We start from the raw sequence: 25582 nt of genomic DNA, 5'->3' as shown, positions 1-25582 counted from the left end.
TTTACATTAACTTCATATTGTATAATATAAAATAAGATTGTCAAAATTTATTAAAAAAAAAAACAAATTAGTAAATTACTCGGGTATAGCATTATTACGCTACACCGCTGAGTAAATTGGACAAGTAAATAAATATATAATTATAATTTATATATTACAGATTCTGTTTTAAGTGCATGTGTTTAACTTTGAGAATGTTTGTAACAAATGTTAACATACTATTAGATAATCTTGTCCAACGTGACGTAACCCAGATTGACAAATGACATATTGATAATTCCAGATACATCATCATCGTCATGTCAACGACAAGAGTATGACAGTCGTCAGATAGGCGTGTGAACACCGCTTATCGCTATCTGCTTGTATCTTCTCGGGTGAGTGTAAGAAATTTTGAAATTACGAAATAGGTGTGAGAGAAAATTGATTAAGTTCTAATATTAAACAAACAATTCTTACAGGCCAACATCTTACGTACAGAAGTTGTCGACATATTTATTAAAATGTGGTTGTGGTAGTGAAAAAGAGTGGTATAGGAATTCCAAGTAAAACAAAAGAGCCATTATTAATGATTTGAAATTAAATAAGTCTAATTCTCTCTTCTTGTAGAATAATGTGTATTACTGTATGTATATATATGTGTATCTATGTTGTACTGGTTAGGGACAAATTATACACATTTTATACTTATACTTATTTAATAAATGTACTTATACTATACTTATTCATTTCTATACATATTCGTATTAAAATAAAATCAATCTCGTAATATTTCTTTAAATTATCACAGGCAGGATAACGTATCCTTTACACAAAATACGCGTAAGTAGGTTTATTTTTTATCATTTTAAAATAAATAAATTATATAAATTCTAAAATGCAGTCTTACTTATAATTACAAACTAAGTTCACATAGGTAAACAGTGCATATTGTAAAAATACGATATGAACCAGTTGTTTTACATTATTATTATAATTTATAAAGTTTACATTATAAACTTTGGCTAAGTATGAAGTTTATTTTATTTAGTGGCTACTGTTACTTACACATATGACAGACACCATAAATCATAATCCTGATTAAATATGAGCAGTTTATACATCGATATAAAGATTTCTTATCGGTCATTAAATAAAGTATATAAACCAGCTAAAATGCCTGTTTCGAAGGTATACAAACGATAGAGATGCACTGATAAAGCGACAAAGTTATACGATCGGAAGAAATAACACCGCCTCCATAGACAAGTGTAAGTGCCAAAAAGATTAACCAAACCGCGCAGTGCTCAATGTATGATAAACTTTTTAAAGATTATTTCCTATAGATTAGGCTGTTTGCAGACCCGCATGGGTATGCTGAAGTTCTCACGCGTGAACGCGAGTAGAATACGCGAAGAGCCGTGAGAAACAGTGGTGCGGTTACCAACAGAATACTAACTTTGTCACTTGCGTTTTCATTGTCCTATATATTTAGTTTATTCTTTCTAAATAGGTATAACTTCTTAAGAATTCAAGCGCATGAACGCTTACAAAATGATTCAATCTGCATCACGTCGCCTTGTTTTCTTTTGTATAAGAGTTGAATATTTTATAATATTATAATGATGAATTTTATTTAAAAACAAATTAAGATGTTTGAGCGACGATAGTGTATTTGAATAGAAATTTAAAGTTAAAACTTGATATAGTAATGAGATCTTATTATTTATAAACATAAAAATTACTTCTTTATTTTATCTATATCTTAACATAGTATAAAACAAATTCGCAATTACTGTCTGTTCGTTTACTTCTTTTAAATTATGCAATAGATTTTAATGCAGTTTTCAGCAATAGATAGAGTGATTCAAAATAAAGATTTATATGTATAATTCATTCATTATGTACCTATATAACAAGTCGAGTAATTAAAAGATTTGTTATGCAACCATACGAAGCCGAGATAACTCATTATTACAATATATGGGTAGTCACAAAACAAAGTGGTAGAGTGTAGCTATCTCTCTGGTCTGTGTGGATAGTGCACACCGATCAGATATAAAATTTGTATAAACGTAATGTACTCTATTTACTCTAAACGATAGAGATTTGTTTGACCTACCTTGATAAGACTACCTTAATTGCATCATTTTACTTATACAGTGAAGTACCAATACAAGCAATTTGCAAGCGTTGATACAAGAGAAAATCTTAAAAAGCTTTAACGTATAAATAATGTCTGTCATTTCCCAGCATACTAGAAAGTTTATCCAATAATTAGGTTAAAGGGTTTCCTATTGGAACTAGATTACGCTATTTTTCTATTATATTTCAACGTCAGTAAAATTTTAACGTATCTACATCCTATTTACTTAAGCGCTTATTTCCCTGTCAAATAATATTCAATACGGATTATAAATTCTAAGTGCCCATAAACCACGATAGATATAACTTTTCTCTCGTATTGTCGATAAATTTTCTTTCATATAAAAACATTGTCCCGTGTCTAAAGTGCTACGGAATCAATAAAGTACGGTATAATACGTCGTAAGCGGACCGTGGTCTACACAATGGTGTGGAATGTGACGAGACTGAGTATCCGACCGCCTGGAAGCAACCTAAAACATTTGATTGGCTTCATTATTATAAAAAAAAATTAGATTATAGAACATTTAAAAGACAAGTTGTATAAAAACTTGACTAAATACAGCATCCAGTTATTTTTTATCTATTAACATATTATATACCAGTGTTTTTTTTCTTAGTCTATTAAAAAAAAACAATCTGTACACAGAAGTTTAAATTTAGAAGATCGTCTGATCGTCGATGACTAATAAAAACTACCTAGATCAATTAATCAATTAGATTACTTTATAAAGAGCTCTACTTACAAGTACCGATTCAGTTTTTGTTACAAAATCCAAGTACTTGGGTGGTGTGCCTATCTGTACTCAGTATATTTGGTAGGGAGGAAAGCACAATGCTAGGCTTAACATAGCCAGCGGCTGCAAAACCTGGCCTAGCTATATTCCAGAACCGGGCACCACCATAATATTTTCCGCATTGAGATTGCGTGCCGCGTGCCCGGCGGCAGCGGACAATTTATAGCTCAGTGGAGCCACGGACTGGTATACGCTTGTTATTATTTAACGGTGGACCACAGTTCTGGACAGACACCGCCTTTGGCTATTGCCAATACAGTCCACTAAACATATTTATATATATGCATTATTTTATTGCCACGCCATGCTTATTGTTACCGCTAACTATTTTGTTCATTTTTGAATCATGCAAGGTTGAATATCCGAAATGTTTTAAGTAAACGCCACTAAGAGTAGGACGATGGTTATTATGGTTATCATCCAATATACCTATAAATTCAATATTTTCTATTACATTAAATCTAAAAACATTCCAAAACTTTAGAATAACATTTTTAACAATATCGTTGGTTTATGTATTGCATGTTTACCCATACATTTTTTTGTCTTTACAGGTTTAGTGGGTAGGTATAACGCGAATATATTTGTATGCAACGAGTACCTAATTAGTAATATTGAATTGATCATATAAGTACTATGTACTTATGTAGATAAACAAGTTAAACAAACATCTCGTGGCCAAATTAGTCTTAAACCTCTCTATTAGGCAAAGGCGTTTTTTATCTCAGATAATCTAAATAAAGTCAGGCGGCATATATTGCTATACCTTAAAAGCCACGTGCGGCGATTTACGAGATAACTATGTAGTAACGACAGCGATGCAATGACGAATACGACATGCTTACCAAACGGGTCAACTCCATTAAAGCATATCACAATACCCGACACTCCTTATAGGGCGGCGAGCAATAGGCTCGCGCCAGTGCGAGCGAGAAGTAGTGGTCAGGATATCTGACTCCCTCAGTTGACCGACCTTGTGGCACGCGCCAGTTCTCGGATTATTCCATTTGATTTATCGAACTCATTATAATTCTGCATTTAAGTGCACCCGTTATAAATGCATAAAGCAACAGTCACGTATTATCTACAATAAAGAGCGTACCTACTTGCTCAAATTGTACGGAAATCGTATCCTGTTTTAATGTACAGGGATGTTAATGAAGATCTATAAATATTAAACATATAATCAAATAAATAAATACCAATACAAAAACTAAATGTATGACTAAACATGCTTGTCTGTGTCTCCAACACGGGCCTGCGCGTGCTGAGAGTGATTAATTCCTACACATCGAAATTCAAAGTGGTTGTATCGACTCGCAGGAAGGAACTAAGATCTAAAAGTCCATGTCAGAAAAACAATAATTCCTTAAGAGGCTGTTTTGTGTTGGTGTTTAATATTTTCTTCTATTCCTAATTAAACTTAATATTAGTATTTTTAAATAGTACGATAGTTTTATTAAATATAAATATATTTATAATAACAATTCTATTTAATAAAAAAAATACTTTTTTATTATTAAAAATAATAATTATAATATTAGGTACATAATACAATATTTTAAAAGGTGCCCATTGGGATATTGTAACACTACGACCTTATACATTTGTAAAATAATGATTTGAAGAAATAATGCTTTCTAACCATTGAGTCGTATTTTAATCTTCACCCGTTGTAACATAAAATAAATAATATACGACCTATACAACCTACATCTACCGACGCTTTGTGTTCAAGCTCCGAGCGGCTTATGTCCGTATATAACGATATTTTATTCAAATGAGTGCCGTTTGAATTATGGAGCGGACTTAGAGAGGACCCAATTAGTGTACAAAGATCGCTGTAGCTCGTATATCAACCATGATGACAAAGTCCAGTCTGTGAACACTAAACTGACACAAAATGTTAGCGTCCCACAATTGCAATATTACGAAATATGCAGTCTAATGATATATAGTGGAAAATTCTTATATTATAAGTATATGTATATAATGACGAAAAATAGAAATTTCAATTCCTCCCGACATTGACTTTACTTATAACAGTGCATATATCGTAAACGACTCTAACAATTTGGATAGCAATACATAAATATTTTGTTATAATAAATATGATATAGGTAGGTATAGATATTGGAGTTTTGTATAATTCGAAGCAATTTTCAAGGCGAAATTTTCCATTTCGAAATCATCTCTAACATCTAACATATCTTCGTGGTCGTCAGCAAGCAGTCCGTGTAAACCAGTCTTTTTCTGACTGGTGTGAGCTTGTCGCTGGCGTTCCGCAAGGCGGAATTTTGTCTCCTTTACTTTTTTCTATCTTTATTGATTTTATCACTACAAATCTCAAATGCTCTTACCATCTATATGCGGATGATCTTCAGGTATACTCTCAAGCTGTAGCTTCTGAGCTTGGTGAGGCCATCGATCATCTGAATATTGATCTCGATCATATTCTCAAATGGTCCAAAAAGTTTGGTGTTTCTATTAATCCTTCCAAGTGTCAGGCTATAATCCTTGGAAGCAAACAACAACTTAGCAAAATTGAGTTTGGCACTTTGCCTCCAGTTCTCTTCGGCAATCAAACTATTACCTACAGTGCGCATGTTAAAAATCTCGGCTTGTTGATGGACAGTACTCTTAGCTGGAACAAACATGTTAACGAGATCAGTCGTAAAACTACAGTGACACTACGTAACTTATACAGGCTTAAAAATTTCCTCCCCATAAGTACCAAAATCCTGCTTATCCAATCCTTAGTCCTTCCCACCATTGATTACGCCGATGTGTGTTGCTCTGACATGAATGTAGATCTTTTAAACAAATTGGATCGTCTTATCAACAACTCTATCCGGTTTATTTTTAATCTCCGCAAATTCGATCATATCTCTTCTTATCGTTCTCAGCTTAAATGGCTACCTATCCGCTATCGTAGGAATGTCCGTATGCTTTGTACTCTCTATTCCATTCTATACGATCCAAATTCTCCTGATTATATTAAGAATAAATTTCATTTCCATGGGGACAACACCAATCACTGTATTCGTACATCCAGAAAATTATTACTTCATATCCCGGCTCATTTGTCCGGTTTCGTCCACTATTCTTTCGCCATTCAGGCAATCAAACTTTGGAATGACTTACCTCTTGATATCAAAACTACTACGAATAAATTTTCTTTTAAACGTAAACTACGGGAATATTATTTGAATTTATAACTTTCTCTCTTCTCTGAATTCACTTTTTTTCCATTTAACTCTCTTTAGTTCTGTGACTGTCAGACTATTTGGTATATATTTAAGTTTATTGCATATATATGTGTGTATTTGTGTATATAGGTATCATATTTGTATATATTTATGTTATATATTATTGTATCTCTTAAGTATGTTCATTACACGGCACTCTCATCAACCAGCAGCGCGACCAGCGGTGTCCTATATATATATATATATATATATATTGTATATATATTTATATTTTGTTGCATTTTGTTTATGTTTATAATTTTGCACCGCCAACAATTATTCTCTGCACCACCAATGGTTGACTGGTAGAAAATGCCGCATGGTGTTAAGTCCGCCAAATGTACTATACTATATTTTATATTGTGTGCATTAAAGTTAAATAAATAAAAATAAATATAAAGGACCTTAATATAACCGTTTACATATACCTAATGTTTCTCAGAAATCACTCTGCTGATGGATGAACCGCATGAAAATCAGTCTAGTAGGTAGTTTTTGAGATTATTTGGAACATACAGACAGACGCGTCGAGAGACGTTACTGTATCTTACTATCAAGCGACTCATATGTTAGCGGTCCCACTATTAGAAATAGAAAAGTACTAGTAACATGTATTATTAATAAAATATATTATATTATTAACATTATACAGTTTTATAAAATGTAAACCCTTTAGAAGCAATCATCAAAGATAACGGGGTTCGAAGATAACATGAATTACTCTCGACCAGTTACTTTTATTGCAATATTAAAATAACAGCTTATAATTTTTCGATCCCATTCGTTGATAGGTCGTTGGATCTAACTTATTTACCTTATAGATATTGTTGAACAAATTTTATTTAATTCAAACAACGCCGCTTTTCAATCAAAGGAGGAACATTATTACCTATGATTTATCATATTATTCTCGTTGTCAACTACTGAGGATATTGTTCTGCACAAAAATAATATATTTTTTATTGTAGCTAGTCTTAATGGCTGTACCCCGCCCGGTGGTAACTGACGGTTGTAGTAACCAACCAATGCAGTTTCAACATAAGAATGCTACCACATTATTTAATCCTATATTGTTATGTAGACAACCTGCGTACACGATCAAATATCTATTTTCACGTTACCTCACCTTTCCTGTATTTACGATTAATGAACTTCAAAAAAAGAAAATTGGTATATTTTTATACATGAAATCTAACTATTGTGGTGTCACAATGGTTGTCCACTGTACTCATATTTCATTGTAATTTTAAGTTCTGAATTATAATCAGAATAACCCATAATATTAACTGGAATGGGCCTATCTACATAAAGTGTGATAGCCTAGTTAGATACTTGATCACTTCCTTCTCTTGCAATTATAAATTTGTAATTTGTTCTCTTAAGTTTGTTCATTAGACGTTTTTGGAATAAAATATATATAATACTAATTATGTTAGTAGACTTCATTCTATAAAATAATCTATAAATGCAGCCAATTAGTATCATACGATATTTCTCTTTCTCTTATTTTAGAATGGTAGATATATAGGTACTTTTCATACATTTTTTAATAACAGTTAACTACGTACGTCGTTACGTTTTGATTACATTTTATTGCCTTGATGGCTCTGATGAACGTGTTATTCTTATTAGAATTCAACATCAATTAACTTGAAATTGTCGCTATGGCTCCATAGTAGTTACAATTAGCTTTATCGATGGGCATACACAGTTATTTATTATTAGTTTATTACAACTATAAATAATTACAATTTATTAACAATTTAAACTTTCATGTATTCGACATATATTTTCCAATTGCATAATAATAGCTCTGAAATTAAATCAAAATAAATTTAAAGTCCACAGTTGAATTGAAATTTATAGTTACACAATATTTATTTATATCGTACTGAATTCCCACGTAACTTGTATTATTGCTTGCTTATTATATTATTATAATATTCATGAGGCCACTGCTACATCAATCGATTAAATAATCATTTGTGCAGTTTTCTTTTAATTACAAAATATTTCAATTGCTCAGCGGCCATTACTATAAATGTGTATTTGTATATTGTAAACATAGGTAATGTTTTCGAAAAGAATTAAAAAAACCAATATGTTTGATTTTATGTAATACGACCCAAAATAACAGGCCGACAAAAGTATTCTTCGTAATAGTGTTGGCACTTTTCTAGCTACTTGGAATGTGTATTTATGTCGGCTTGTGCCGTATCCGTAGGTACCCCGGTCGGTAGTGGTCACCAGCGCCATGTTTACATAACTAGTTAGACACCGCACTCTGCGCCCGCGCCGCCTACGCTCCAACCACCACTATTGGATATGTTCAATTCTAAATATCAATAGTCAAGTTTCAATAATGGACTATTGTAGCGAGATGCAGGTGCAAGTCACTACAAATTATAATACATATTGAATTTTGTCTCAATGTTTTCTCTCCTTTTTATTCCTTCCTGCATATGTAGATATACCTATGCAATATGCAATAATTCTATATCAAACGGACCACACCTATGTGGTACGAAAGTCCACTGTTAGATTATCCTATCATATTACTTTAAACAAATATAAAAATATTTCCTATTTTGCTATTTCAGATAATTCGAGCGAAGCTTGGTCACCAAAGTGACGTGTAAAACGTGTAAAGTGAAAAAACATATGTAAACCATAAACTTTTCGAGCAATTTTCAAATAGCCATTGTTGTGATTTCACTTATAAAGATCCTGTTGCTGATAATCAGTGTTATCTCACTTTTTATAAATCCTATCAATAATTAACGCGGTAAGAAGCGTCATATTTATTGTTGTTACTTATATGTGGTATGCCGAAAGGCTACTTTTTACCTTCAAGTCGACGCTACCGATATCAAATAAACTGACACGTAATGTAATTTTGATTAACTTCCAACGAAAATAAGCATCTTTATTATTGAGTCATTCTACAAACCAAATAATTATCGCACACTGTATTAATAACTTAATCATTGTTATTATATATTAATTGTATTTCGCGACATTGCTTTTTTTAGTTACATATTTCCTATTTCGTATTTATTTATTAAGAAAAAAGTCGTCGTGAAACATTTTACCTATCGTAAATGCGGCTAATACGGCTAACAGCTAAACGGCTAAAATTAATGAATTTCATTAATTTCGATTTAGCCGTTTAGCTGTAAAGAGGTATCAAACAAACAGAACGTCAGTCCTTTTCAATTACGAGACTAGTATAAGTTTATTTAGTTATCAATAAACATGTTTCTTAATTAAGTAATTATATCGTAAAAAATTATGTAGCGTCACAACGGGTAATATTTTAATGCTTTATTCGTTAAAAGAATTGTTCATATGTATGTCTCTTGAACTATGCTACATTGTATTATAAATGAGTGCAAATGTATGTAATGAATCTTCTACGGTTGGCCTTTAAACAAAACCATAACTCTTGTATAATAATTACAGTGTGATTACTTTCGTAACTAGATTTTCGTAACACGCAAAATGCTCGTAATGTGATGACTTTCACTTGAACAATGGTATTTGACTTACGAGTATAAGTATATGTATACTAATACTGTCAAGACACGACCTCAAGTCACGCAGTTAAACGCAAATTTAACCACACGACACATGAGACGCTTTGCTAATACCATAAGAGGGACGTTCTGTATTTGTTCATAGTACCACAGTCTAAATCTAATCAAATTCTTTTTATCCCAATCATTCAATACTTGATACCGTCACTTTAGCGAAGTCGGGCCCAAAATTAGTTCTCTAATATATGTACTAAACAAATTATTCAATAACTAGGTAAAATCACTAATATTAAAGAACGCTAAAGGTAATTGGAACTTACTTTTTTTTAAACATTTTTAATAAAGTATTGGAATGTTACGAGTTAAAGCTTCAAAATCGAGAACCGTCTGGCTCCTACCTACCACGGATTGACAGAAAAACTAACATATAATGAAGAAGTGATATGTACGGCTAAAGTGAGGTGCGAACTTAGGGGTAGACATACACAAGGCGTGAACGCTAACATGAAGCCCAAACACCAGAGGTGTGAAAAGCTAGAGTGATCGTGGCTTTCTTATTGTAGTTAGAGCTAAGCTGCTTAACGAACCAGTTCCCATAAATCGGAGTAATAACTGTCCGACTGTCGGCCGATAACATATTTCGACTTTCTGCTACTACAACTTTAATAGTAGTATACTTTATGTATTACCAACCGCGATGACAGGATCTATGTTATATATCACAATAATAATATAGAACTCGTATATTTAAACATTTTTATTGGGTACATTAATTAAAGCTGTGCTACTTTGTGAAACAAACCTCTTATGTTTAATAAATATAATAAATTTTCCAACCAATATATTTACAAAACATCACGTAACGCCAATCACCTCTTCCTCTTCGTATCGAATATCATTTCGCGTGGCCCAGTATAATGTTACGAAAGTACTTACACAGCTCGCTGTCGCCTAAACGCAATTCATGTGGAATTAAACTATTTAAGGTGAAATCATAAAGGAAGTTTGGATATTGAATCTTACGGCCACAGGAGGAATTATGATTCAAGTTACAATCTTTAGGCGACTATTGAGAACCTGTGGGTTGAGATTAATTGAGAAATTTTATTTTATACGAATTAAATTATTTCGTATTCGTGTGATAAATTGGAATATCAATAATAGATGTCTTACATATTAATTAACATCATGCTCAAACGGTTTTCGAAACAAAGTTTTCCCGTGTAAATATAAAACCAGAAGGTAAGCGATAAACGTTTTGTACTGACAGACTAAACAGATCTAAGATAAATAGATGTAATGTAATAAATATGACAATATCATTCCTATGCTGCCCTTTCCAATTTAAAATAAAATGCATCCAAACTACATATTTATTTCTGTTTATAAACTATATTTACAAATACGGACTATACATGATATCCCACAACTTTTTGTAGCCTAATAATGGTTTACTTGGGCTTCTTTTTACGGAGAGATTCCAGATGATTGATGAGCAAGTGAGTCACATATAAACGCTAAATAACGCTGGTGGATAATTTGTAAACTTTAATAGGGAGAAACTTAAATTTGGAGCCTTATTAAGTATTTTGTGTAATAAAAACATAAACATTTTAAGTATAAGTATTTTTATTAATCATATATCTTTCTTTTTGATTTTTTAAGCTATATATACATATATTAATTTAATATACTTTTTTTTACAGAATTTGTAGAAGTAAACATCGGGATATTGGCAGTACCGTTATAAACTATGACGTATAGAGCCCAAAGTATAAATGTATAGGTATTTAGGTACATGAGAATTTTAAAGAAAGGCGAGTAGAGCGCAAAGGTAGCCATTGTTATGTCGCCATGGTAGACTTCATACCATGTTATAAACAAAACGAGTATAATATGAGACTCGGGTCTCAGTTTTATGGCATTCTTGTCTCAGTTTAAAGCTTTGTATGGTAGGTCGTAAGTCCGTTGGTGCTTTGCAATGTCTCCTCGTAAACAAGACAAATAAGATTTATTATATCGTCCAGTTCAAATTCAATAATGATTAATATTCATTCGCATACAAATCGACATCACACAGTCTAGGGAAAATAATTTTCTAAGATAATGATCCACAGCCGATTTATTTCTATGTGTTAAAGCTATAATGTGTATGACTACTTATATAGTAACTAATTATTAAAAGTACATTAAGTATTTGTCTTGAAATGTATTAAATAACTATCCCACGGATGAACGATTTCCTTTTCGTTCTCATATACACTTTGAACCAAAAGAACAATTACCATGATACGTGAAGGCATTTAGGAAAAGGATCGCGGCGCGCGCCGATTTTTTTATCACAGAAGCCGAAGAACCTAAGTATCTTAAAGGCGATACTCCTTTTAGGACTTTGTATTTATTTGTGATTGTAAAATATACAGATAATAACACTTTGCATAGAACAAAGTAACTAAAAGAGATATGTTGTTCGATATTCCAATAGATCGTTAAGTTAATGTAATGGATTATTATTATAATTATTAGAATAGGTTTAGAGAATATATTAATTTACTATAATATACGAGTAGTAATAGCGAGAAATCACAATTTAATTGATATTCGAGTGTTTGTATCTCACATCTTACATAACGACTGAAGACCAATGATATCTGATAGATACCTGATGAATATTATAGCTGTATGCTTATTTTTTAGTATGATTGCGGCGCTATAAACGACCAGCGCAGCCTGCGGCGGTTGCCATTTGCAATCGGTTATGGAACGACCGCGAACCTCTTTTTACATTATAATCGTTTGGTCTCCATCACTCCTTTTTTTACTCTCCAGAAGAAACGATCGTCCTACATGGCGATGAATACAGAGAATAAATACGTCATATATCTGTCTGACTTTACATTTCATTTGAAATTGGTATTCATGAATTTATAGATGAGTGTGATTGAAGCACTGTCGTCATATTATAGTACTAGAAGAGACTGCATTCTTTGAGAGAACATATGAAAATTAATAAAATGTCGGACATTACTATTTCATTCTGTCTGTTAGTGATTTGATATGTATAGATTAATTATCTATTTGTCTATAGATCTTCTACAAAAAAATATATATATTAATCGTCGAGTACAGGATTTTTTTTTAGATTACTGGTCATTCGCTCAAATTACTAAATGAGTGCAAAATATGTATAGGTAAGTATTTAAAGAGATATTTATATGCGAGATTGTGTAAAATCATTTTTTTATTAAATCCCTATTACATAAAGAAAGAAGATAACCTGATCCTGCATGCAATCACGCCTTTATTTAATCTGTGGACATATGATGGATAAACCATGACAGAGTCATCGAGGCGCACCAGAGGTCTAGACTTAAGTATAAAGTGGGCGAGCGTCGCACAGGCGGAGTCAGGTTACTCAGCCCGTGCCGCCTCATTAGCGTTGCAACGTGATGCAATTTTACATGCATTTTTTCTTTATTGACATTTTATAGATATCATGTTACCGACCCAAATAATTAGCTGAAACAATAATAAAATTGCTCAATGTTAGTTAAGGTTAGATTTATTTATCTATACCTATGTACTACAAAAAAATTCATTAATTTAGAACGAAAAGAAACTACGGACTTCAAAAATGTACAATGCAAACTAAATTATCCTTTTTATCACTGCATCGAGAAAATTTTCTTAACCTAGTAAAAGCCATAAGCTATAATCTAGTGAAAAAAGACCTTAAACATGTAGGGGTTTTATGAAAAAAGACTATTGAAGAAATTGGGGTTCTTCCAATTAATTTTACGTTTTAATTATTGTAATATGCCGTTCGAGAGTTCAAGAGTCTAGAAATATGCATTCTTAGTTCTTACACAGTAATAATAGCTACATAAAAAAACTTAATAGAAATATTGCAGTTCCGCCCAGGCAAATCTGCAGGCAAGAACCATTAATAATTGTAACTCAATTATATAATTACAAAATATTTTATTGAAAATATTCTATTACAAAAAAATAAGTATAATTTAACAGCGTGCCGAAATGCAGCATTAATATGCAGCTCGTGCGCAGTAACATGCGGTCCAGTCGCATCCCATCCTCACACATAATGGCCCTGCATGCATTATTCAACAAGTCCTTGGCTGATCCTTAGTCCAAATCTTTTTTGTGCAAAATAACGGTTTCTTAACTATTTATGTTGTTAATAGTCAGAAACCCCTATTTCGTGTGGATGGAATTTAAATAATCATATTACAACTTCTTCATCGTGTAATCTCGATTATGTCAAGTTCTTTGTTATTTCTATGGATGCTATAGCATAATAGTATATTGTGTTTTAACTATATATAAAATATTTCGATTACAGAATAGATGAAATTTATTCAGTACAATAGTTTAAAATTAATATAAAATTATACATTCGAAATCTAGTAAAATTATAGAATACTTGTATATATGCACTTAATTTTCAATAATACATTTCTACTGTAAGATTGTTAGGTGTGTATACATAAAATAATACCATCTCAATGAAGAAAAAAAACCGATTGTTTCAGTCCTTATAAACAAGAAATTTGTATACGGTTTTATCAAACATTTAAAATAGACATAGTACGTCTTAAATATTATACGAACTATTTGTATTTATTTGTAGTGTACTATTACTATTTTAGTATAAGTACAATACAATGGTCTTGGGATAGGCATACGAGTACAGTATAAACATAAGACGTTTTTCACGTTCATTGAGGCCGGCCTTCTTTGAACTTAACTAATTAACGGCGAATTGTAGGTCGGTATTGTGTTCGCTTGGATGAAGGCTTTCTTTGTGTTGTGATTGTTTAAGTTTTCAATTCATTCCTGGAGTTGGTACCGCTGTATCGAATGTACTAATTAGTACATTATAATGATAGTTAACTGTTTGTTTAGGCATTTTGTGGGTAACAATGGGTTGACTAACAAATGGCATAATCTCTAACTCTATGTTTACATTTAAAGTTTAGAGGATCCAAATCAGTATATTATTTAATTAGAATGATCCCCTTATTTATAGTTTAAAATATAGAGAAAAAATAATATTACAAGTTATTTGTAGAAAACAGATATTTAAATAAATTCGTTCCTTATCAAATTTAAGAATGTAAACGTTTTCTTCGGCACTACGATTACATAAAGTATTTTATCAGTCAAATCAAACTGGACGGCGCTATTGTTAATGGGCTCGTTTTTATCTGGGCCACAATCATTAAATACAATGAACGGTCAAATTCACTAGAAATATTGAAATAAACGACGGCATGATTTTCTTATGTTATATATACATGGGTACCAAACTAGCAATAAATGTATAATATAAAACATAGTTAAGTGGACATATGGCACAAGCATTGGATTACCCTTCAATATTAAACTAACGAACAGACACATTATCTTCCGTGATTAGTGTATGAGAGTCTGTAATAAAAATATTCTAGTGAGTCCTATTAGAAATACAGCAAGACGTACTTTTGGGAGCGAGACCATTCAAGTGTCGTGGGAACTTTATTAAATTGTAATTAATGAACAGTAATTGATATTGTAATATAATTTATTCGTGTTGTGCAATACACTAAATAAATAATAAAGTAAACTCATAAATAGGTATAAAAAACATATATCTAAACTAGGGTAAACTACTTCAAAAATTGTCTGTGTCGGTCTCTATCTCTGTCTGCCTATTTCAGCCGCCAAGCAGTTTTCATTGTAAGCTATTTTGATTGAAGGGTAAGATAAGACAGACAAATTACAGGATAAGGGGCATCTTAGTCCTGCGGAATAGCAAATTGGCAAAGCATGAGTGTTATCATGGACGTAAACGATAACATGAAATCTCAATGCTGTACATGTACTTACATATGACGTTTAACATCTGATGTTAACCATTTAACATCTGATAAGCAATCGGTTTGCCATTCCATAAATAATAAATGTAAAATCCTCTTATTATTGAGATGCAATATTTAGTCTGCTAGCGACTGTCGGGTTGACACGGCAATATAATGGAGCTCAATAGAGAGGCCTAACTTAAGGCGAGCGTCTCGGACGGAACACGTGTCGTTGATTGCCCCCAATTGGCGAGCGAATAAAAACAATCGTCGCTTAAAAATAACCGTGATTTCATCTCGCAACATGTGACGGTTGTTTTCTCTTAGTGTAACGAAGTGTGATGTTCCCACCATCACATGCCATGTGAAAAGTCCTGCCGGCATGGTCCCATGCTCTGCCTAAATGCGTCAAAGTCACTATTATGAATCATATGTGTTTCTATGTTTAATGGCTAATGAGAGCCGGAAAATCAAGCTATCGGATAAACTTAACGCTCTAGTAACGATGCCTTCGCCATATGCAATTATGGATAACGTGAGGAACCGAGATACTCATGTGCAATCGCCATCTGTTTTATACAGAGTTCCTGACTGAAATATAGAGATACCAACATCCGCACTTGATGGTCGTATCACACAATTTGTGGGTCAAAATCAGGAAGCTTAACCGCAAGCACATTTTTCCCATAATTATCTATAAACGTTACATACCTCTTACGTATTGTAGATATGTGTATATCTACATTAGTTATAAAATATTACATACTCCCACGCATATTTTATTGACGCTATTATGTATTTAGTTTACCGTTATGTGAAACACATAATATAGCAAATGTGCAACTATTTTAGCATAGAATAATGAACTTCTAGACGGTGTTTGAAAAATGATTAGAATATTTTTATTGGACCATATGTATGGATTTCTGGAGGAGGGGGAGGCCTATGTCCAGCAGTGAACGTCTTCCGGGCTGCGATGATGATGATGGATATCTACAAAATTGTAAAGTGTTTAGTTGATAAATAAATATGGTACCGAAACATTATAAATTTATTGCCAAGATTAATAGATCAACAACAAAGGTGTAACTAAAAACATCAGTTTTAACACATTCTGTTATAGAAAACATACTGTACTGTATTGTAGTACAATTGTATTGTAATACAATAGTACAATATATATGAGTAACACCAAACCACTTCAAGAATAAATATTTCTACATATATTAATGTTCTTAAGATGACTTTTTTAATTGTTTCACGTTTAATAAAATAATATCTATTTTAATTAATGTCACGCTGGACGCAGGTTATTGTTTGGTAGGGACAATATATATATTTATTGGTTTTGGGGACAAGATCTATTGATGGCAGAGTAACCTATTGTTATTTGTTGGCGCCAGCCAGTAAAAGTAGCTTGTCATTGTCCGATAAGACAATAAGACAGCAAGAGTAAACTTAAATCCTCTATAGGAAACAAATACGTTCAAAAATAAAATAGAATCTCCTCATATTTTATTTTTGGCCTTAACCGTATTATAAAATAATAACACTGACCAAAAAGCATTAATACAACATTACTTTTTTTTTTATATACATTATCATAAAGGCAAATCGAATTTTTTGTATTTTATTTAATAAGAACTGTTTTGTTGATGACCTTTTGCTGTGATAAATAGAATACCACTAGATGCTGCGGTTAAAAGTTTAGGTTTCAATTAAATTGATTATAGATATATATGTTAAAAAACTCAATATGGCAAAAATTTTAATTTTCATTTATTATGTTGGTATGTAGTTAACCAATTCATGTCAAAACAAAGTTAAGTCATATTGACGATAATCCATCGTAGGAAACAGCGTGGAAATAAAGCTAATTAGCGAAATGTAACCCATTTTTTTTCTTTACGCTATGTTTATCACCATTACGCACTTCCGTCGCATCTTATCCGTATGCGTGGGACAACGTTCTGTCTGTGACGTGGGGCTATTTAATTACACTTTCATTTTTCTAATTTGACGTCAGTAATCAACGATAATAACATTCAAAGATACAAATCCCATAGTCTGAAATTACAATGTTCAGAACAGCAAAGTTCCTTCTATTTAATGAAATACATCCTCCTATTTAAAGATACACTACAGTGTCCATAAAGTGGTATAGGGTAGGCATACAATATTATTTATATATATATTAATTTATGTTCAAAATAGTTGGTAAACGGTCGACAATTATTTATTATTTCTACTCTATGTCTACTCGTCTTAACTTCATGTATTTTCTTAGGTTTTTTGAATTACTAGTAATATATAGATGTGAGTACTTAGTTTCAACTTTATCCGAAATATTTAAGATACTCAAAGTCATCCAATGTATGTTGAGTTCTGTATAAGACCACGATGTCTGTTTGATGCATTATCAATCATAATAAGTATTGGTGTTCGTGCGAACGCGTTATAATAGAAGGAGGATATTATAATAAACAGATCCCGGTCCCCTCGGTTCTCCGCCCTCCCTAATAAATATTAATGTATGAACTTGAATGCTCCACAATGGCTGCCGACAGTCGCATCATGATGGTACATTGACACTCAATTTGCTTTTTGCAGCCTATTCTAATGTCAGTGATTTCGGCCAAATATCATTGTCATATAAGAAATAGAACTAGGATTCCCTTTGTATCATTAGAATTGTCTACTAAACTACTAAGGATGTTTTATTACTTGAAAGACTTAAGACTTTTTATTACTTGAAACTAATGTATTATGAAATTACTAAAAAAATTCACACTAAAACAACATAAATCAACTATCTAACAATATTAATATAAAGTATGTAATAAACAGTTCAAATTGAATTGAACATATTTTTGCCTAAACCAAATTCTTTTACTAACAATAATTGCATTTCATGTCAAATGAAACTTTATGTCAACGCAATAAAGTCTATGATGTTAGCAACCTCGTACATAATTAATTGTATCCATTGTACACGCCTAGTTTATACATCTCACACATAGTAAAGTGTTGCAAAACATCGATCAACATAGAAAGTGCATTGTCAATCAAAAGCCTTAATTAGATGTGTTACGTATAGAATAGATGTTAGCCTATCTGATCTTGAGCGTACATGAAGAGTATACCAATCATAAACGATTAGGTTATTATTAGGTTCTATTAAAATTCTTAAAAACACTGAGTGCATACCGTAATTACACAAAATTTACGTATACACAAGTTTCTACTTACACTAAAAATAACTTGTAAAGGAATAATACAAAATAAACTTTTGTTTATAACAATTAAGTACACATACAACATTAAATGAAAACAATTGCAGGACAATTGACACAACCTTGTTAAGGGTAAGCCTTTTATATTACCGGAAGGGTCACGTGGCACAACGACGGGGGATGACGAGAACTTATTTCCCATCGGTTTCCCACGCCACCCCTGCACTCATCAATGTGAAACCTAACTTGTTGATTTAGTTCCGTAATCGACCCCATAAATTCCCAGTTCCGGACCGCTCACATTAAAATTATCAAAATAACAATTATTACTTTTTATGTCAGAATTTGTTGAAATATGGATGATTAGAAAATGGCATTAGAGCATATGGTGACATTATCAGGCATTAAGCAGTATAAAGAGTTGACGTATTTATTTATTTATACTTTGTAATACCATTAGTTATATTTTAAATAGTATATCACAAAGAGTAATTGCATTATGCAACTCTATGATACTGAGATGTCTAAATTCGGAACACAATATGTTTAACTCGAAAGAAAGCAACGAAAACATCCAAACAAGTAACTACGATTAGAAATTGTATATTTTAGTCTTTGATTTACGATAAAATAACTTAAAAATATTTCTAATCAATATTTCACCTATGTAAAAAAATGACCAACTCTGCCGTTCTATAGTTAAAAATGAATAATATGTTTTTCAGTTTTTTTTTTATAAAAAGAGTTCTATGCGTTGCTCTTGTTGTAATTCATTACATTGATTATCTTATGACATTAATGAAAAATTATTTGCCAAGAGACATAACCTTAACATTACCAGTCCGCCTGACTATAATAACAATCAAAGATGATGATAGAACAGAAAATTGCTATGTGTAAATGAAGGCGAAAATTCTGATTTATTTCAAGAATCCCATCTCCATCAGAACGCTTATATTTGACCCGAGGCTCTATATAAACTGTAGCGGTTATTTGCTAAATTATCTCCTGTGCCCATATCCTTAGACGCCTTGATCGCATGTATTAAATTGCTGTAGTAATCCAGTCGATATTTGAAATTTTTTGTCAGTTTTACTATCATTCCGATTGCATCAATAAATAATCACAGCGATTCTGAATATGCGATACAAAATTATACAGTAAAATACTAAATTGAGCTTAATACTAGTTACCTAAATACAGATTTAACGCGAGGTTTACTAAATAATAATTAACTCTTTCATTCATTCATTCATAATTTAAGAGCTACGCTCTTGTCGGTGGAGCTCTTGCCACTTTCCGCGATCTTCCATCATGCTCTTTAATAATGTAATATAGAACATACACTAAAGAGCGGAAATCGTGTTGATGTTTAATAATTATTAAGATTTCCACTGTAATCCCAGTGCATCAATAAATGAAATTATAGTTTATGGCTGGATTTGGGTTAATAACGTACATAGAGAAACTCTTATGATACAATCCTCAAGGGTTTCTCGAAAAAAAACTTAAAATTTATTCATAGACTTTCTGGGTTTCTCGAAAAAAACCTAAAATTTATTCAAAGACTTCTGGTTTTAGAAAATTTGTACATTGAAATAAAATACGGAGAGGTTACTGGTATGCTACCTGAATATAAGAATGTAGTGCCTATATGTAAATCATCACGGTTAACATATAGTGATATCTAAAAACCCTAGTATAATAATAAAATAATATATCATTTTGTGTATTACCTATATCATTTCTACTCAATTACATTAGAATGACCAAATAAAAAATCACCACTTTAACTTTCCAAAGTACCCTTTTTCCACACTCAGTTAACAATAATGTTTAGTAGATATTAAATAGGGGCCATTATCCAGCGTAGATAGTTCTTTTTAAGAAATTAAATGTAAGATAAAGGACAGGTAAATTTTACTTACTAAGTACAATAATAACAAGATATGTTCATGACATGATTATGTAGGTATCCCAAATGGGATAATCAGAAACATTGTCACTTGTCGACGTTCTCCTGGACGCAACCCTTGGCATTCGTAACTGCATGTATTTTATTTTGAATTACATAGTGACAACTATCCTACGGCCGTCTTTCGGATAATAAAAAAATGGTTTATTATCGGTGTTTCCATCACCGGACATTCAGGCAGGAATATAAATTGACACAAAAGTTTTTTTGGTTTCGCATAGATTTGAACTACCGATCCTTCGGTTCAGTCGATGCGATAGGATACTGATGTGGGACTTGTCAATAGCAGTAGGACCCTGAGTGGGTCGTCGTGGTGATTATACGAGATCAGTATAACTCGGCGTCCATCATATTAGTCCTATCACTATTGTTTAGCTAAAAGAGACTACGGCAGAGAGCCGTACGGTAATGTAATAAGAACATCACCACCAGCTTTCATGCCCACCATATAATAAAAATTGACTAGGACAATACAAGAGTAGTAAAACTTGAAATATAATACAATACCAAGCCGTATGACCGTCGGTGTATTAACAGATTATTCTGCTCTTCTTATTGGAGAACCCAAGTAACGACTTGCAGAAGACATTATTCGGTATTACATGACCACGGATCTATCTATACTTTACTGGCACACTGACAGTCTCTTATCAGAGAGTCTATTAACTCATTTACAACAACATAGTAAAATATTTCACACTTAAAAAAGGTGATTTATATACCAACGAGTATCAGTAATAATAGACACATTGTCATGGAACACAATAGATTTTAAGACAATACATAGAACATACCTGCCAGTCCAGTCGCACTGGTCACCCATCATCCCCGCCTCCGCAACGCATATTAAAACCAAAACAGTCCAAAAAATAGCCTGCGTATACATCTTGAACACAAGTAAATATTTTAGTCTCAATAATCAGCTCCAAATATCACATCACTACAAAGAATCCTTATACCAACTACATTATTTTGAAGTAAACAAGTTGTTACATTATTGAACAAATCTCGTAATGACGCTTACGAATGCAAACGACCACAATAAACAGACACAGAAATACTACTAAACGAAAGTACGAGCGTATGCTGGAGTGAGATAGATTTCACATATCCAATCAAAAACCGCGTGTAAAAGAGACAGCTATAAAAATAATCGTCAGAATGGGATATAATCTATTTCTATCCTTCTCTAACTGGTTTACAAAGGTATATTTGAAAAAGAGTCACAAAAGCGTATGGCTTAAGGTTGAAATTATATCTAGTAATTTTTACACACGAATAATGGCGGGAAAATTATTTACGAACAATAAAAAAGTTTCATCAAGACTTTCTCAACAAAGTTGCAAGTTCTTCAATTTGAAAAAAAAATTACCTATATATACTCATTGAATTCGTTCGTCTTTCTTGAGATATAAATAAGAACAACTGCTATTACAAATAGTTATAAATATTTTTTATGCAAAAAATTGGTGCTTTAGTTTTTACTCAAAACATTAACACACTTATTTTCTATCTGCGCATAGTATACTAATCTTATGAGAAGAAGAAAAGATTTTTGTATGTGTCGCTGTAATAAAGTTAAAAAGTACATGATCCATTTAAAAAGATATTTCTTCTGTAGACACACGGGAGAATACAAATTTTGAATAAGTACAAGAGTTACGTAATACCTAATTTATTTTTTTATGTTTATCGTTATTATTAGTTATGTTATCTGTGTTATTAGATATAATTCTGTGGTGGTGTGTAATTAAAAATACAATATAACGTGTGCGTAAAATGTATTCTTATCATTCCAAGGCTATGGTAAGTAACAAAATTAAACAGACGCCAAACATATAGCTACCAAAATTCTCGACAGTCCTCTAAATAATACCATATGTAGGTATACCAACCCATTTGGTCACCGCACCCATCCCTGGTAGGTAATTTTAAGGTAAAACATCAGATCTTACGAGGAAAGTCCCGTGTCTAGCAGTAGGACTACAATGAGTTGTTCTAATAATTACATTGATTATGAAAACTTCAAATATTATTATTATATAAACACAGGTAAAATTCAGTCAAATTAGTTCTATGGTTCTAAATATAAAAAAGTCTTCGATACATTGCTAAACTGATAATTACCATCTCTTAACTACCATGAGTAGGCGCATCCCATTCGTTTTTATTAAAAGACATTATGCTTTCATTAATACTTAAATGAAATGATCTTTACGGGATAAAGTGTGGGTAAAGGTTGCGCTCCAAATATTAGTAATTATTTGTGAAAGATGGCAGTTTTTGTTACTACAGCTTAATAGCTATTGGTCACGCCGCTTTTTTTTTAGATCGGTATACCTGAGATTTGCGAGAAACAGAAAAGCTATATACAAAGATCTTTGTAGCGCAGCGAGCTGAGATTTGATATTTATTCCTTCTTAGCGAGATTAAAACAAACTAATTGGCGGGAAAAGAAGAACAGTTAACAATGTTACTAAAATATATTATGTTATCTGTGCTAAAATTGAGTTTAACGATTGATGAGTATGCCGTCCTTTAACAGCTCGAATTAAATTTGTTTGCAGACAATAACTGTATCAAACCATATTATTATAGAATAATTACAACAACTTTACATAAACCAACTATTGAACTATCTATGACGTTTGCAACAATTGACTATAATCGCGTTCTGAAAAATGTTCGAGACGAAAAATAAAAAAAGAATGGACTTAAGTAGCGGGTCTGGAGCACTCACAAATGTTTATTAACAACATGGCTAAAGGATGGACACTCTAATCTACAACGGAGGCAGACAAAACTGTGGGTAAATATTATATTTACAAACTAATTTAAAAAATAAATGTTGTAATAAATACGTTGGTGCCTGCTGAGTTTCCTTATTCCAATTCTTCATCAGCCACCAAAACGGAGCGATATTAGGAAGAGTTAAAAATGGAAAAAATGTTGACGTGCAAAATAGTTATATGTGAATAAATGCTTTTAAATTGGATTGACATGACGGTAGTACAAAGTGTGTTATGAATAAAAAATTACACGATAAGAGTCATGAATCTTAATCCTCGGGAATGGCATGAGAGGAAACACGAGTCACATGACATATATCAGGTCAGCTTGTTGCCATTAAAATTGTATAAAAAAAACACTACCTACCTAGTGAAATGAAATTGAATATTTATAATGTTTTGTTTCTAATATGATATTATGGATGTGTTTAGTGGTTGCGTGCGTGCGGTCATGTTTGCGGACAGATAAACTGAATCAATAGGCGGTGTTTACACTTGAGATAGATAACCGCTTTGTCGCATTGACTCGTGCTTGTTTAGGTCGGTGATTCGCCCCTTATGCGTACCTTACTAGAAATACTAAACTCACATACAATCCCTTAAAAACGCACGTCATGTTTCATTTATTTGGCGTTTATAAATACGAGTACGTACATAAAACCCGCCAACATTTACAACTGAGTCCCCGAGTTATTTGTAATATGTGGCAGCTTTTCTGCGCCTGTACGAATATTGCAGCATTTCTTTTTAATAAACACTTAGTAATCTACTTACAATTTACTGTAGTTTGTATGATACTACATTGTTTTAAACCTAATATGGAATAACATAGGTGTAGGTAGGTACTAGGTTTACCAATAGTCTTAAATAACAACGGTATTAATACAGTAGACATGTATATAAATCATGATGATTCGTCTACATCCATTAGTAAAACCAAATTATGTTATCTGTGGTAAAACCAAATAGTAGTAGTTGATTGCTTATCAAGCCTGTTAAGTTTGAAATCTTTGTATTGTCAGGCGTGGTTATAATTATACTAAAAGCAGTGCATATGGCAAAACAATACATGTAAGTTTTTTGTATTTTAATATATCTGTGATTCATGCACGATCACAAATACCACCTTATACTTTGTTACCCGCGACTTCGCTTGCTTTCGAGAAAAATGTAGCTTATTTTCGATCTCGTTATTCAAAGGATCCAACATTTTGTTGTGAAAATTTAACAAACAGTCATACAGACTGACACCCAGTCAGTTATTATATTAGCTGTTTCCGGCGCCTTTGTCTTAATTTATTTTCATCCCATATTTAACGCCTTTTTTGATATTTTTTATATAGTACATCTATATAAAAAATAACAGCCCTCTGATATACTCACTTTACTCATGTAGCAGTCCTTTTAATTGCGAAAAGGTAACCAACAATAAAAGCCGTAGGATTCATGAGGGTAATGTTCAAAAAAACTATTGAAAGTACTGAAACTGTTAAAAGTACTGTAATCAACAGAGAACAGACAATTTAACATTTATAACATTAGTTTGTATAGACCCGTGATGTTTCAGCTTCCTATGATGATGATCTCCACATATTACAAACGTTATCACTTTTTATTAGGTGTATAGAACACAAGTCCCACATATTAAGTAGCAAACATTTTTATTTCTCGGCATGTGCTTTTTATTTTGAGCAGTGTATGTAAGAGTTAGACATCCATACAGCATAGAAACTTTATACAATGTGTAAGCTTTGTAAAAATTATGATCTATCGTCGAAGTTCATTAAACTCAGTTTTAACGTTTAGTCGTGAAAAGTAACAGACAGACATACGTGAATACTGTAATTATTAATACGCATTTATAACATAAGAATGGCTTGACTTATCTAATTTAGTACCATTACTTAACGTTCAGGTATAGATGCATGTCCGAAATGATAAATAAAAGTAATTGTAGTAAAAACTGTCTAGTTTAGTTCGTAGGTTTAATGCTATCCGGATAATAATATATCATCAATTACC

General features: G+C 32.1%; 1 protein-coding gene across 1 annotated transcript in view; it reads right to left on the bottom strand.

Moving 5' to 3' along the window:
• Positions 1-21821, bottom strand: part of LOC131841145 (meteorin-like protein) — a 38762-nt gene extending 16941 nt beyond the window's left edge. Inside the window, exon 1 of the mRNA XM_059189396.1 lies at positions 21566-21821. Within this exon, the coding sequence (XP_059045379.1) occupies positions 21566-21657 (92 nt within the window). The 5' untranslated portion in view covers positions 21658-21821. The remainder of the gene's footprint in view (positions 1-21565) is intronic.
• Positions 21822-25582: the final 3761 nt, after the last annotated feature.

The sequence above is a fragment of the Achroia grisella genome, unplaced genomic scaffold, assembly GCF_030625045.1.
Source record: "Achroia grisella isolate CSIRO2021 unplaced genomic scaffold, CSIRO_AGI_Agris_v1 utg1573, whole genome shotgun sequence".
Taxonomy (NCBI): domain Eukaryota; kingdom Metazoa; phylum Arthropoda; class Insecta; order Lepidoptera; family Pyralidae; genus Achroia; species Achroia grisella.
This window is presented reverse-complemented; position numbering and strand designations above follow the sequence as displayed.